Raw genomic sequence first — 16235 nt, forward strand, 5'->3', positions numbered from 1 at the left:
GCATAACATCAAAACCCGCATTTTACAGCCAACTACCGCCCGGAATCCGTTTTTCTGTGTCGGATTTTACGTTTCGCAGCGACAGACGCGGGTTTTCGCCGCTCTTCGGGGCCGCGCGGGCGGTGTTGTTTATCTGTAGTAAGGGGGGGCTTGAAACCGACCTCCCTTGCCCCATTTCCTCGGTTGTTTTCCTTCTCTCGCCTGGATTCTCCATGTTGTTGGTGCAAAAGTGACGGCGGAGGGGGGCTGCTCGGCGGCTATCACCACCAAATAGTAGCGGTACACCCGAGGAGACGGAGCGGGCAGAGAGTCGGATAACCTCCGGGAAACATATCCAAGTGCCTCGCCCCCCCCTTTGCCTCCTCCTTCCTCCCGAGGCAGCCGACTGAAGAACAAGAAGCATCGGTGTGGAGAAGAAAGAAACCAGGCAGGGACGAGATAAATCCGGACCGTAACTGAGGCGGGTCACACGGACGGTAACCTCGGTGAATACTGCTGCTTAGAGTCGCCTTATCAAAACAAAAACAAAAAAAAAAAACCCCAATGAGGGACGCCCATCATCAGTGCTCGGGGACAGGATTTGAGGATTTTGAGGGCTCCGTGATTGTCAGATGGAAAGTTCTGTTATCACCCAAGTGCAGAAAGAAGACGTCCAAGTGTCACCGAAAGCAGGTGAGCTCATTAAAACCCCACAGCTGCTGTGTTTATGCCCACTGCTCGGAGCCCCGAGCTAGCTGGGTTTATGTGTAATAATAAAACCTTGTAAGAAGAGCGCCTGTTTTTATTTGACAGTTGAGGGCTGCGGTCTGAAAGGCGCGCTGCCTTGTTTTGGCATTTCCCCCCCCCTCCACCCCAGTCTCCTCTTCCACTCCACTCCACGCAGGTCTTAAGTGATCACTGTGGAATACCCACGCTTATCCTGCTCATTTTATATGGCGCCAAAAAAAAAATCTGTTTTTCTTCTGAGATCACCAGAGAGGAAGAAGAGGGGGGGGGGAAATAGCATCAAATTACAAATGAAGACGTCCGGCGTTAGTTTTATATAACAACACAGAAAATGTGTTTTATAGTTCACGATGTCCATTACAGCCCGGGCTTAGCTATTGTTGATCCTGTTTGTCTCTTTCTGCAGTGGGTGCAAATCTGTGGCTCCTCTTCGTGTTATTGTCAGTGGCGGCACTAAGGAGGGGCCAAGGGGGCTTTTAACCCCTTTATTAGGAACGTTAGCAATAAAAAAAAAAACTGTTTTGCTTGAAAGAGGAAGGGAAGAAAGTTCAATTCTCTCTTGATCATGTGAGTATGTTAAAAGTTTAAACAGCTATAGCATTTTAGAAGCTAATTCTAATTTAATTTAATGGCTTACTTATTAAAAAAAATTGATGTTGCAACTGTTTTTATGGAAATTTTGAGGACAAAATGTATGAACTCTAAGAAAATAAACCAAATAGATAAAAAATAACATATTGTATGCATCTAACCTAACCCATCTTGTTTTAAGTTGTTATAATCTTGAAAAGCACATTATTTGTGTCAAAAATGTACACAAATGAGTAATAACAATAAACACAATCAGAATAAATATTAACAGCCTATGTAGCCTAATTAAAACCTAGAAGAATTCAAGTAAATAATATTCTTGGAAAACTGCATAATGTGTGTGCGTATGTTTATAGGAAGGAACACGATGTGCAAAATGTGAGACACACCCACTACCTCTATAGTCCAACCCATTGAAGGCACCTCTGATTATTCTATTTTTCTTTAATTATTATTAGAATAAATACAATTACTTTATAAGTGCTAATCATTCTTGCAGTCAGTGTCTCAGATTTATTACTTCAGTGTTGGGAACTTAAACCATAAAAAAAGAATATTCTACACAAAGAAATTCAAAGTAAACATAATTAATTTCTGTGACTGAGTTTAAAAAAAAATCCTAATTTCTAATAGAAACTGAATTTTCCATGAGCTTAATAGGCAAGTTGACAAATGTAAAATCAGTGGAAATGTATGCAATATTGTAAAGCCACAAATTGACCAATAAATATGCATCTATTTTTACTTAAAAGGAAAAAAATGACAATTGTTACCAACTAGCTACCAGAAATATATTAAAAAATAGGCTGGATTGTTTTTGTTTTCAGCCAGCTGACATGCAGTGTGCAGCAACAGCTAGTGTACAGACTTTATTGCGTTCCTTAGCGTGTCAGTGTAGATTGTTTCTCCTCATTTAAAGTATTTTAAATGAACGGCGTGGTGAAAATGTTTTGAAATTGTAACTTATCATATATAATAATTAGCATAACGTAATTAACTTTATAATAGTACATAATAATTTTTTTTTTTAATTTCTGTTCATATCTGTCCTGACTCCTCCCTCAGATGATGTCAAACGCCGTTTTGAAATCATGAAAACTGTTTTTAGCGTGTTTTTAGCTGATTTTTTATTTTTTTTTTGGTATCTTGTAATTAAAAATATTAATTTACAGCATTTTGAAAATGTAGAAAAGTTCAAAAACAAAACTCCAAAAACTCTGTTGTTGCTTTTGGCTTAGATGGTACATTTCTGAGTTTGGCTAACTGTTTAAAAACTGAGTACATTTTTAGTTTTTATGTGTTTTCTTCAATCGATCGACATCAGGATAAAACCTGCTGAATTAGGAATTTTCTCTCGGATGTGCTTTGCTTCTGTTTCCGGCTGGTTTGGCACCGTCCCACGCCCTGCCAGCAGCAGGCACAGCACTGTTTCTGTCCTCTGGACGCCAGAAGCATCATGCGTGCCTCTGGCTGCAGCCGATCGCGGCGCCGCTTTTGTGTTTTTTTTTTTTCGTAGCAGGAACTGGGCGTGCATCCGGCCGCGCATGAACGCTGGGATGTTTGCTGGTCGCAATAAGGAACAATCAGGTGCGGCGGCGCTGACAGCGGAATGCACAAACACTCCCCGTCCTCTACACGCCCATTGTAGCGCCGCTCTAAAACATTTGGTTGTTTGCACACTTTGCTCAGGATTGAAAGAGGCTTTGCTTCACTAATTCATGCTTGGTTCATGTTTTATCCATAGAAGATAATCCAGCCTTAGAGTGTCAGATTCGTTGGCTTGTATCTTTTTTTTTAGATTGTGTGGGCTTGTGAGATATTTTGCATTTTTTTTGGATCCATCTGTCTGTCACTGATAAACCTCTGAGAGATTAATCTTCCCATCCTTTTCCGTTGAAGGGGAGTTTTTCTGTGTTATGTCATACGTATCTTTTCCCTGGAAACCAAAAGGCTGATTTAAATGCCAAATGTGTGTGTTAAATCTTTATCCGTAACGTCGTCTATAAAGGGAAAAAGGTCGCATGCCTATCTGCAGTAACTGTATTGAGTTGCAGCGTGCTTTGTCTCAACATGGCGTTGTGTAACAGGGTTGTTGCCGTGTTTGCATTACGCGTTTAGAGCAGCGCCGGTCCGGGTGCAGGCTGCTGGTTGGATGATTAGATGTTGAAAAAACTCATTTTCAATTTTCTAAAAGCATTAACTGTAAACACACTTTGATGCACTTTTTTTTTTAGTTTTACAGCAATAAGATGCATTTTTAACATACAATCTGACTTTTTGTTTTCTCAGCTCTGATTTTGTTTTCATTAAATGCAGAAAAATGAAGCTCTCCTATGAGTTTTGCACTTATAGAAATGTGCCCTAATTTATACAATGATGCAGTTTTCAGCTTGATTCTCAACTTTTTGTTCTTTTTTTATGTGAAAAGGTTGTAAAGAAGAGAAGCAAAAATCGGTTTCTGCCAGTGAAAGCCTAATTGGTGCATCTCGGTTTTCTCCACTCTCCCTCCTCCTTTGCGTGTTTATTCCAGCGATCACACAATATTGATGAGTTTTAAACTCTCGTCATGTTTCTTTGCAAGTCCTCACACGAAATGCACCAGAGGGAGGTACGGGGGGGGGCGGGGGGGAGACTCGCAAGAATGCCTTCCTCCCCTTTTCTTTGTCTGCAGCACAGGTGTTGCATGGAGCTTCGGGTCTGATCAAAGGCGAGCCGCGGTTGTCGGTGTGGTCCGGTCCGGCTGGCCGTTTCTGGCCGAAAAGGGCCCTGGGAGTTTAAAACAGCTGGAATGTTTTCTGTCTGTGTTTTCCGCTGAAAAGTGTGGGCTTTCCCGCCCTCTGCGATTATGTAACCTGTACCAGCCATTTCCAGCAGCAGCAGCAGCAGCGGCAGGCGCATTAGAAACAGATTTCTGTGCATGGGTCTCTGCCATGCATGTCGACAGATGGACGGTGCCTTCAGGAAAATAGAAAGTTCAGAGTAGATTTTGCTGGCAAATTGCATCTCTTTACAGTACATTAAGCTTTTTTTTTTTTTTTAAGTTAGCTTATGGGAGTTGTGGGATTAAAAGCTGAGGCCCCACTTAAGATTGTCCCCTCTCTCTCTTTCTCTCGCTCGCCCCTTCAGGCCAGGTGAGCCGCTCTGCCCTGAAACAGCCTCGGAGCTGTAACATCTTCAAAGCACTCTTCTGCTGCCTCAAAGTCCAGGATGGCCCCAAACCGCCTCAGCCGCCACTGCCGCCGCCTTCCCAGCATGCCCTGCTGGAGTCGCAGGAAAATGGGACGGTTGTCAAGGTAACATGGATGTAAAAACCTTCACATCAGGCTTGTTTAGGATTCATTTCATTACATGTAATAGATGGTGGCCAAGTGCTGATTCTTTAAATGTTCGTTCCTGTTTCACTCTTTTTCATCCTTATTTTGTTTTGTGATATTCTGCACATATTTTATCATTTTGCCACAAAATCTGCACCAGATATGGACATATAGGACAGTAAAAGTCCCCCCAACTGTCCTAAAACCATAAATGCATAACATGACGCAATGATTAATCGGATTAATCGATTATTGAAATAATCATCAACTAATTTTAGTAAGCGATTAATCTTTAACTGGAATTTAACTTTAAAAAAAAAAAAAGACAATATTCTAAAAAAAAACAACTTAATCAGAGCGATAAATAAGGCACAACTGTCCAAAAATATAAACATTTTGCATTTAAGATAAAAAAAACATTTTTTTGTCATAAATATGTCTTACCCAGAACTTCTCAAGTAGCAGTTTTAGTTTTGCCCGTTTCAAATTCTGTGAAGAAAATCTCAAATTAAGCATCTTTTTCTATATAGTTATTAATTAATTTATCCAAAAAATAACCAGTGTTTTAATCCTGCACTGGGTTGATGTTAAGTCAAGCAGAAATATTGATGTTGGAAGTATTTTTTAGCTGCAGATGCAAATAGTCAGTAGTTCAGTAAAGGAATGCTGTTTCTGCGTTTTAGGCAATAAAATGTTTATTTTTTAATTTAATAACAAGACAACTGAATAATTTGTTTATTTGAATCTTAATATAGTTTTTTTTAAATAAATGCATAATTAAATGAATTTTTATTTGATTAATCAGTACAATAATTGATTACTAAAATAATTGACATCTGCAGCCCTGCTACCAAATACCAAGCGATCCTGCAGATTTTCATGTTGCAGCTTTACTTTGCTTTAAAACAGATGAATGCTGAAATCAGCCCGTCTGAGTGATTCTGCAACGTTTAGCTTCACGTTTGGTAATAAAAACCAGTCCCTGCTTGGGTGTTACTTTGCTTTTTACAGGCTCACAAAAAGCGTCTTCCTCTAACTTCGTTTTCCGTCCCTAACAGATGAGCCATTCCTGTTACGTAATAAATTAATTATTAAACCCCATCTGCATGGAAAGATGGAGATCTTAAAAAATGACTCTATTGTTTCCCTCCTAGAAAATCAACCAAAAACATGTAAAGATGCGAAAGGAGATAATCCTCCCTGTTCTCCTGAAACTGAACTCATCTAATCTCATTTTCCCCAAAGAGAGAACATCGAATGAGTCGGGATTGATTTCCAGATAAATCTCTGCCTTGTAGGGACGAGTTGTGTTGTTGTAAAAGTGTTGATGTTTCTCCGCAGCCATCAGAAGTTAGTCTCCTGCCTGAGCTGAATGCCGAGGACCAAGGGAAGGTCTGCGTGGTCATAGACCTGGATGAGACCCTGGTGCACAGCTCCTTCAAGGTACATCTGCCTTTGCTTTTCTTTATTTATATATTTTTTTGCATTTTGGATGCATTTTTCTTCATAAAAAGCAGTAATTTTTTGGACTGGAGCCTCCAACCCTGCTTCATGCAGGGCGGTTGTGGAGCGACTCGCTGCCTGGTTGTTATGTAATGCCATGTGAATGTACGCGGCGTGCCAACCCTCCCCTCTCTCCCTCTGTCTTCTCCCCTCCAGCCCATTAGCAATGCAGACTTCATCGTGCCGGTGGAGATAGAGGGGACCACACACCAGGTAAATGGCCATGTTTGCTGTGGGCGAGTGGGGTGGAGCCCGTCCTTTAGGTTTTCACACAGAGATGTGGCCACGGATCCCCCTGCTGGCCAGATGTTGAACAGAAAGTGGAATCAAAGGAAAACCGTTTTTATTGACATGCACAGGAAATGTTACTGCTTTTTATTTAACAAGAAGAGAAAAAAATATGTTTAAAATTCGGGGTGTCCAAAGTGTCCCTTGGCTGTTTGTACAGTTTGAGGATGACACAAATGTATTTTTAATCAGGCAAACATTTTTATTGACATGATTTTCTTGCGATGGAAAATGTTAAGTACAACATAAAGTATTCGTCTGTTTACAACCAAACTTTCATAAAATGTAGAAAAGAGTTGAAAGGTTTAATCAAATTAAATGATTAATCAGCTTAATAATGATTAATCGTTTATTAAAGTAATCATCAACCAATTTAGTAATGGATTCATTGTTAATCGGAGTATATGGACTCAAAAAAGGAAATTTTTCTGAGGAATCAACAGTAATTAAGCAAAACTGTACAAAAACGTGTACATGTTGGATTTAAAATAAAAAAAATAAAAATTCTCCATTTGTAAAATGTGCCCAAAACTCCGGAAGTGACATTGTTTATGCTTCAGCTAGTTCATGTTCTGTAAAAACAAATCTTACGCTCCTTTTATTACCCAGTTCTTATTAATTGGTTAATAATATAAAAAAACACTATAATGATGAAAAGTCCAGCAGAAAGGGCTGAACCTTTCACATGTTGATGTTATAAATATTACTTTAGCTGCAGCATGGACTAAGGGAATGTTATGTATTGCATTTTATGCAATTAAATGTTTATTTTTTTATTTCACAAAATGAATTTAATTATTTGTTTATTTGCATCTTGCAATGTTTTTTTAATATTGTATAAAAAGACTTAAGTGGCTAAATTAAAAATCAGTAAACGCGACAATTTTTTATCCCATTAATTGATTAATCATGAGAATAATCGATTAATCAATAACTAAATAATTAATTCCAAATATCCCTTATTACAAAACTAAAAATATACAATGGCTTTATTTGTTTGATTTTTAGTTTTGACTTGGCGATTTTGACCCACGTGACTGAAAGTTTGGACACCCCTGGTTTAGAGCTGAGCACCCCTGTGTATATTTGAACATGTGTAAATGTGATTCCTTTGGACTTGATGTGCTGGTAAGGAATCCCCCAGTGGGCCTCCGCCTGGTTCAAGTAATCCAGGATAGGCTGGTTCACGCTGGCGCGGCCTATTCTTGATTACTTGTTTCAGGAAGAGGTCATGAGCAGCTGATGCATGATTCGGATGGGGGGCGGGGTGTGTGCATGAACGTGAACCTGTTTTGCTTACAGCCTGTGTGCCTCTCCAGGTGTATGTCCTGAAGAGGCCGTACGTGGATGAGTTCCTGCGGAGAATGGGAGAAATGTTTGAATGTGTGCTGTTTACAGCCAGTCTTGCTAAGGTACAAAAACAGATCCTGAACTCCATCTTTATTTTTTATTGTGTGTCAGCAAGTTGAAGTGTTGCGTGGCTGATTTAAGCCCTGATCTGTCAGATGTTGTTCTGCTTTCTCTCGCCTTTAGTTCCTGTTTTTTTTTTTAGAGCTGCCTGACCTTATTATTAGACGCCCTGAACACATACACAGCTCTAACAATCCATAGACAGTTCTTCATTAGTGTGTCCTCGCACGTCCCCGCTCTTCTCCCTCCTCCTCCAGTATGCGGACCCAGTGACGGACCTGCTGGATCAGGGCGGCGTGTTTCGGACCCGGCTGTTCCGGGAATCCTGCGTGTTCCACCAGGGCTGCTACGTGAAAGACCTGAGCCGCCTGGGCAGGGACCTGAACAGGACCCTCATCCTGGATAACTCCCCTGCCTCGTACATCTTCCACCCTAATAATGCTGTGAGTCGACCGACGTCTGCCTCCTTTTCCCGCTTCCCGACCCATTTGGTTTTAAAAATTGTGGGCGATATTACTTAAAGGTGACCTTGAACAGGTTAGGATAGGTTTATCAGCGATACAAAACGTAATCATTACGTTTTTTTTGCACCAAATTAGATAATAAAATTTTTGTCTTGTCAATTTGGAATGAACTGTTTTAGGGCATCTTGTCCCTTTAAATCTAAATAACCTGCTGCTGGCCACGCCTCCAAACTCATCGTTTACACTTTTATGAGAAAATGGCTGCAAACAGATGTGCAATCATACAACCATACATCTTTGAAAAGCAGAAGTAGAGTCTCCTGCACAACCAATAAGAATGCAGCAAGTGGTTTCTGGATTGTAAGACGACAACAAAACCGTTTCTGAGAAGGAATTATTTACGTAGAAGCCAGTTTTTAAAAATATTTCCTGTCATTTGTAATTTTTTAAAGAAAAATAAATCGTCCCTTTCATTCAGGACTTTCTCATCTCTGTTAACGATCTGTTTTCTGTTGTCCTCCAGATTCCCGTGGTGTCATGGTTTGACGACGCAGACGACGCCGAGCTGCTCAACCTGCTGCCCGTGTTCGAGGAGCTCAGTAAGGCCGAAAACGTTTACACCCGGCTGGACCAGCTCCGGGAACAGTAGTTCTGCTCCTCATTCGCCCAGACAAAGACGCAGCCGCTTCGTTTAACCTTCGCACTCACGTGCAGCTGGTTTGGGGATCTAGCCCAAACCTGGCGATCATGACAACCACTTCTGTTCTTTTTTAATTTTTAATTTTTTTTTTTAATAAAAGCACTACAAGAAAAGACTGGGAATTAACCAAAGCCATCCCATTACAATCACTCCAGCTGGTTTAAATATGAAAGTGGATCTTTTGCCAAAGCAGACGTCTGCCTGCCCTCACTGGACTTTTGGATATGGTTTGCTTTATTGTGCCTTTTAAGGAACAAGAGTGAAAAAAAAAGTTTTTTAATTCCACCAGATTTTTATACATTTATAGATTCCTTTTTTTATATAAGGAAATCTATTTTTAAATGGTGAACATTGTTTCTCTATGCAACCCAGTTCGGTAATAACATGGTGTACCTCCTGCGGTCGACAGATGTGCAGTTCTGTGAAAAAGTCTTAGCCCCCTTTACAGATTTCTTCTGCTTTTCTTCTTAGATGTTTCAAATCATCAAAAAAAAAACTTTATTATTAGACAAAAACTATTTTTATATAATAATTATTGAGGGGAAAAAAGCTTTCCAAATTCATTCGGTCCAATATATCTGACATGATCTGCGATTAATCATATTTTTAACCCTGTTGCGCCGGATTTTCGAGCGTCTGCCTATATAAATCTTCCTTATTTTAATTGTAAGTAGTTCTTTAAATGTCCTGTGAGATGATATACTTACCCATGTATCCATAACAACCGGAACTTTCAATATCCAGCAAGTTATTTTCGCAATATACCGCCTATTAAACGAGTGCCCCCACCCAACCCCCAATTAATTACGCTCTCTGCAGCTGCGAAGTTTCCGCATTAACCCGAAACTTGCTGGAAAGTGCAACGTCTGCCTTTTTAGAAACCGTTGGAATTTTTCAGATAGCGCTACGTATGGCGGAATTACGATACTGCAAATTTAGAGGTGTCTGCGCCGACACGTCCAGTCTAGAAGGGTTAAGGTTTAATTTCACTAGCAACACTTTTTAGAATCGAGGAAGTTAAATAGTACTTGTCTGATGACATGAAGTAGCCCAAAAGATCACACATTATCCTCTGACCTAAACATAAACGATCCCTGAGATCTATCGGTTTGGAAAAGGTTACAATGCCGTTTTTAAAGATGCATGCTTTCATCAAACTCGAGTTTGTTTGCCTAGAAAGTTTGGTTCGTTTGGAGAAATGTGAATGCGAAAGCGAACTCTGAAAAACCCAGGTCTGGGCTGAAGTGAACTCTGGACTGGAGACCAGCGGGCTAAAGCGCAGGGCATTCTGGGTAAATACAACCAAAACAAACGCGCCATGTTGCAATTTTGGTCCCCAGTTGAGCCGAGTCTACCAGACTCTGAGGAGTTAAAACGGCGTAAGGCTGAAGGACGATATCATAGATGAAGACAACATGGGTCAGAAATATGATCATCCAGTGGCTTTAGCCTGGATCGTCAAGCCAAATGTTGCCTGGGCCAACCGTTTTCCACTGTAGAAAAAAAAAAAAATCACTGCCAGTTATTGAAAATGCTTTATTTAAACTTAATGAGTTTCCCTACACTCATTACTGCACACCCCCTTTGTTAAACAGGCATATTTGGTATCCATGGCAACGTCAGACTCTTGGCTAGAAGCTGATGAAAAGCATTTATGGTTTATACCCAAGACAAATGTCAGTGATCAGGAACCTTAATCAAAAAGACATTGTATGGAGTTCTGGTAGTGTCAAAAAAGTATAAAATTTTTTGTAATTTTTTTTTTTTAGTAAAATGTGCCTAAATGTCTTGTAATTTTTCTTCTTTTTTTTTTACCCAGGATTTCCATAAAATACCCTTCAAGTGGAATCAGATATTACAATTTCTTGTTGTTTTACTACAATTGGGGGAGGAAAAAAAGATAAATGATTTTAGACATGCAAAATCCCCAGTTTTATAGCTATTATTTCACTAAAACTTCTGTAAATTTGTTTTAGTTTCCCTGAGCTGTGTCAGTCTTTGCCCAGGTGGATCTATGATTTTCAGAAGTCTATAGCCTTATTTATATTTTTAAAAGGTTTCTATGCTATATAATGTAAAAGATACAAATTATTTAATATTCCAGCCTTCTAAAACTATAACAGGTGCTGTGATGCTTACACTTCTGGTGGAGTCTCTATTTAGATATTGCTTATTGAACGATTATTCCAGTTGTAGAGGGTGAAGGTCTGAGATGAAGAAGCAAAAACTGGAGAAGTCTTTAAGGGGGCGAATACTTTTTATGGAACTGTAAATGTTGCTGTATGCTTTTTTTTATATATACATCAAATCAAAGTGGATTCTACTCATTTGTGCTGTAAACAAACTTTTTTTCCCCCAAACATGCAATATAAATAATCGACTTTCAGATTGATATGGTTGAGTAAACGGGCGAAGATCTTTGGTCCGATGTAAACGGTTACACTGGATAAGCTGGCACATAGGATGAGCGTAAACGTTAAGAGTTTTCAGACAATACTTCATTTGTTACTGTGTTTTTCTTTCTTTCCAAACGACAAACAGCTTGCACTCGTTTTATATCGACAGTGCTGAAAGTAAAAACTGTGCCTTTTGGAAACGGAGGGACAGAGAAACGCCTGAACAGAGATTTTGGAGGCCTGCACACTCCCTGGTGTCATGCTGAGCGTGAGAAAAAAACACTGTCAGGAGCAAACAGGTGGGGATGCCAGCAGCTCTGGTACTTACAGTGCAACACTTGAAGCTATCAAATTTGATATTTTGAAATTGCTAAGTGTTTTTTCTATATATATTTATTGGCCAAAATAAAGTTGTAATTGTCCAGAACTTCTTAATGCGCAACATTTTATATTGTGATCCATTTTGCCTGTACTGAGGCTGGCCTTGTGTTTTGCTGTTTATCTGTGCCTATATAACACCTTTTGCTGATGGAATAATCCTCAACCTGTTCAAATATAATTTACAGAACAAGCGTGAATCTGTGCTTACATCATGTTTTCTATTCATGTCGTATCTCATGAGGTTTTCTTTGGTAGGATGGTTTTTACGATGTTTGTTTGATGCAATTCTTGCCTGCATGTTGGTGAGTCAAATATGAAAATGAAAATGTATGTTGTGATGACCAAGAGTATTTGAAGAAGTCTCAATTCTTTTGTGTGTTGCAAAAAAATACAAATAAAATAAACTTTTTATACCTGATCTGACCAAAATTCTAAAAACAAAAGAAAAAGGTGCTACCAACTTTGGTTTTACAATAAAATTTGGTTATATTTTATATTCTTGGTACTGTATGTGTTCCTTTCATTTTCATTTAAGCTACAACTATAAATATTTACATCCATCTTACAGTTAATGCATGTGTTGGTGATTAAATTTGCAAGAAATCAGTAATAAAAGAACAAGACGTTGGGAAAATATATAAAGTGTTAAATGGAAATATCACCTATTTTTTTAATGCAGTCTGTTTTAATTTGGTTTGATTTTACTTCGTGTATTTAAATTAGTTTAAAAAAATTTAATCTCTAGCAAAAAGATATAAAAACCGGTCCATTTTATTATATTTTGACATTTTTCGTTACTTAGCTTGTTCTAACAAAATGTGCTTGTAAATTTGTACATTAAAAGACAACAGACTATATACGACATATATCTTTAAGGCATACAGAATAAAAAAGCTCTTACTACAGTTGTCTAGAATTAATAATTAAATAAATTATTTTTTTGCTGGGGATTTTATGTTTTTAATATTTTAAAAACAACATAGAAATATGGGTTATATTTCAGTTTAATATTTTGAATTTTATGACAAAAATAAACTAATCAAATGCTTCTAATCTGGTAAATATGTATATTTTTTAAACAAACCAGTAATAAAAAGATAAATAAATGGTGATAGCTTTTTATTTATTTTTTTCAGTCAAGTTTGATTTGTGTTTAATATTGTAAAAGAAACAAAAAATTCCTAGGATACAATGGCTCATTTTATTTTTTATTTTTTGTATGATCTTAAAACACTTCTAAGAATTCACATTGATTGTTTTGAAACATGCAAAGAAAATAAACCTGGATGGACATTTTTACTTAAAAACATTTTTAAAAATTATATAACATAACTTTTTTTTGTGTGTCAATGTTTTCAAATGAGAAAGAAATAATTACCAAAACTTCCGCGGATCATTTTGGGTTCAATCACATTAGGGGTAACAACTAAATTCTTGATTATGTATCGGTAAAAAGACATTAGTAGGACTGCGTATTTATCTCGACGTAGGCGAAATTAACTCAAAACGAAAGTGATATTTACATTTTTACATGCCCGTCATAATGAAACCTACTGAACTGTTAGGCGCATTCATAAATAGCTCTAACTTATTTCTATATGGCCAAACTAATTATTTGGCGGTAAAATATGAGCCCTCTGATATTTAATTCACGTTCAAACTAAAAACTAAAATTAGACTTAACATTAAGTCTTGTAATCAAGCAATGACGTCGTTTCGCAGTCTCTGGTTACAAAGAAGCGACTCGTTACATGACGGCCATTTTAGGTGAACGTTTCCCCAGTTAACGCATCAGGAAGTGGCAAAGAGATTCGTCAATGAGTAGCGGCTCTGTTATAAAATTACACATTTGTTTTCACAGGCAGTGTTCACATAAAACAAAGCAGATTATTTATTTACCAAACGCAACAACGTCGCCGAAATGCGAACGTCACTGCAGCTCTACGAGGATGAAGTTGGCGTCCGATTCGGAGCTTCATTAAAGGGCCATTGCAGAGTTTTAATGCCATTTTGGGTATAGCCTCATTCAATCATATTTATTTGAGTAACTTTTTGGAAAAGAAAAAAAAATACTTATAGATGTTGTTTTACCATATTATACTTTATACATTTATATGAGTAATATTTTTTAGAAAGTATTGCTACTCTTACTTGCGTAAAGTTTCTGCATACTGTGAAGTTACCCGGTGCAAGTAACTTCACTGAATGAAAAACTAATTATGCAAATCTAATCATTTTGTGTTAAGTGGTATGCTTTTTCCATCTGTCAAGCTTGTTGTTCCTTTAGTACAGTGGTTCTTAACCTGGGTTCGGTCGAACCCCAGGGTTCGGTGAGTCGGTCTCAGGAGTTCGGCGGAGCCTCTGCCGGAGGTAAAGACACACTTGTGTAAAGTTGTGATGACGCCCCGCTTTAACGTCACTTGCTGCAGAGGATCACGTTACATTGCTTAGCCAATCAGAGGATCACGTTACATTGCTTAGCTAATCAGAGGATCACGTTACATTGCTTAACTAATCAGCGCTGCGGAGGAGCCCTGATTGAAGGAGTTCCACTCTCAGCAGGGATTTGAACTTATGTCTTTAATTACTTCAGCAAAACTCAGTTTTTACCACATTCTGTAGCTTTCGGTGTATTTCTAAATCTGCTCCTTAGTCGCATCTTTTCGGGGTTGCTACTGCCTCTAGTGGCGTGGGGGTGGTAACACAACTAATATAATTACATTACTAAATCAGAATACCGCAAAGTCCATCCATCCATCCATTTTCTCACACCCTTGTCCCTCGGTGGGGTCAGGAGGTGCTGGTGCCACTCCAGCTAACGTTCCGGGCGAGAGGTGGGGTCACCCTGGACAGGTCGCCAGTCTGTCGCAGGGCAACACAGAGACACACAGAACAAACAATCATGCACACACACACACACACTCACACCTAGGGGCAATTTAGACTGACCAATTAACCTGGCAGTCATGTTTTTGGACTGTGGGAGGAAACCGGAGTACCCAGAGAAAACCCACCATGCACAGGGAGAACATGCAAACTCCATGCAGTGAGACCGGGGCCGGGAATCAAACCCAGAACCTTCTTGCTGCAAGGCAACAGCTCTACCAACTGCGCCACTGTGCAGCCCTACTGCAAAGGCTTTATTATTTATTATAAATTTTTCATTCTCTTAACAATGTAGAGCTAATTAAATGATCTAAACACCTAAAGACCTTAAAGTGGTTCCAGTTTCTCTCGATGGCCAACCTGTTGAAACTGTGGCACATTTTAAATACCTTGGGTCGTTCCTGGACAGTCAGCTCAACTTTGCTGAAAACACTGACTGTATTTTGAAGAACTGATCTCAGAGACTCTACCTTTAAGAAGACTTAGTGATCATGGGGTGACCCAACTAGAGTCTAGTTGGGTCACCCCTATGTCTTGAATTTGGGGGGGAAAAAATCATATTTTATTTATCACTTCAGAAGGGTTCAGTGAATGCGCATATGAAACTGGTGGGTTCGGTACCTCAAAAAAGGTTAAGAACCACTGACTTAGTAGGTCAAAAAGATACAGTGAACAAGTGAACACTATACATTATCACTAAAAAGTACTTACATTAACAAATAAGCCTTAGTTTGAAAAGTTTTACATTGAAAAAGATTGGAAATGTGTTTCTTCTGCCTTTGTTTGTTATATTTCTGATAATGTTATTTACTTGTACGTTTCTCATTTTGGTCTTTAGCATGTTAAGCTTTGCACGTTATGTCATACAGCATTTGCCTACCAAGATGGCGGCTCAATGATGCGAATCATTTCCAGTTCAGACTGTGTATTTTTTCTGTCTAATGACATATTAAGTCAGATGTGATCCATTATTGGAAAAGTAATTAAAGGTAGCCTTTTTACCAAATATGTTTTGAGTAATTTCTTGGCTGGCTACATTTAACCTTTATTGGAAATAAAATACATAAAATACCAGTGGTGGGAAGTAACGAAGTACAAGTACTTCGTTACTGTACTTAAGTACAGTTTTCGTGTATCTGTACTTTACTTAAGTAGATTTAATAATGGGGACTTTCTACTTTTACTCCACTACATTTTACAGTAAGTATCTGTACTTTCTACTTCACTACATTTCTACAAAACTGTCGCGTTACTCGTTACATCCAAGTCGCGTTGCTCTTTTTTTCCGTTAAAATGTGAAGTTCAGGGACTTAAGGTGGCGCCGTAAAATCCGAGCAATAACGTGACTTAGTGTCTGTTGTCACCCATCGGCTCCACCTTTACTCGCACTCGGAGCTCCAGACATGCGCAGTGGTTTCCTCTGAGCGGGAGGAGATGTTTGTCTATAATATAATAGCGCTGCATAAATTGATATGGCGACATGTAAAATCAGCAGCGCTTCGCTTTCACAGACGGTGGGACTTCGTCCAACTTTTAGCGTCACTTGGAAGGAAAGCTTAAAGAAAGGTAAGATCTG

The 16235-nt window shown here is 38.8% G+C and overlaps 1 protein-coding gene across 2 annotated transcripts; it reads left to right on the forward strand.

Moving 5' to 3' along the window:
• Nucleotides 1–27: 27 nt before the first annotated feature.
• ctdsp2 (CTD (carboxy-terminal domain, RNA polymerase II, polypeptide A) small phosphatase 2) lies at nt 28–12267 on the forward strand. 2 transcript variants are annotated; one of them, XM_008414643.3, is made up of 7 exons: nt 28–672; nt 4444–4610; nt 5973–6074; nt 6291–6347; nt 7742–7834; nt 8090–8275; nt 8820–12267. In XM_008414643.3, exons 1-7 carry the CDS (start codon nt 612–614, stop codon nt 8943–8945), a joined length of 792 nt encoding a protein of 263 aa, XP_008412865.1. In that variant the 5' UTR covers nt 28–611; the 3' UTR covers nt 8946–12267. The 2 variants fall into 2 exon arrangements, with proteins under 2 accessions (XP_008412865.1, XP_008412864.1); XM_008414642.3 differs by lacking the exon at nt 28–672 and adding an exon at nt 2536–2904.
• Nucleotides 12268–16235: the final 3968 nt, after the last annotated feature.

This window comes from Poecilia reticulata, chromosome 7 (genome assembly GCF_904066995.2).
Source record: "Poecilia reticulata chromosome 7, P_reticulata-male-v2, whole genome shotgun sequence".
NCBI lineage: Eukaryota > Metazoa > Chordata > Actinopteri > Cyprinodontiformes > Poeciliidae > Poecilia > Poecilia reticulata.

Coding starts and splice junctions, on each gene's coding strand:
- ctdsp2 (XM_008414642.3), top strand. CDS start 2,613: ATGTGTTTTCTTCAATCGATCGACATCAGGATAAAACCTGCTGAATTA. Junction 6,075..6,290: donor TGGTGCACAGCTCCTTCAAG/GTACATCTGCCT, acceptor TCTCCCCTCCAG/CCCATTAGCAATGCAGACTT. Junction 6,348..7,741: donor TAGAGGGGACCACACACCAG/GTAAATGGCCAT, acceptor GTGCCTCTCCAG/GTGTATGTCCTGAAGAGGCC.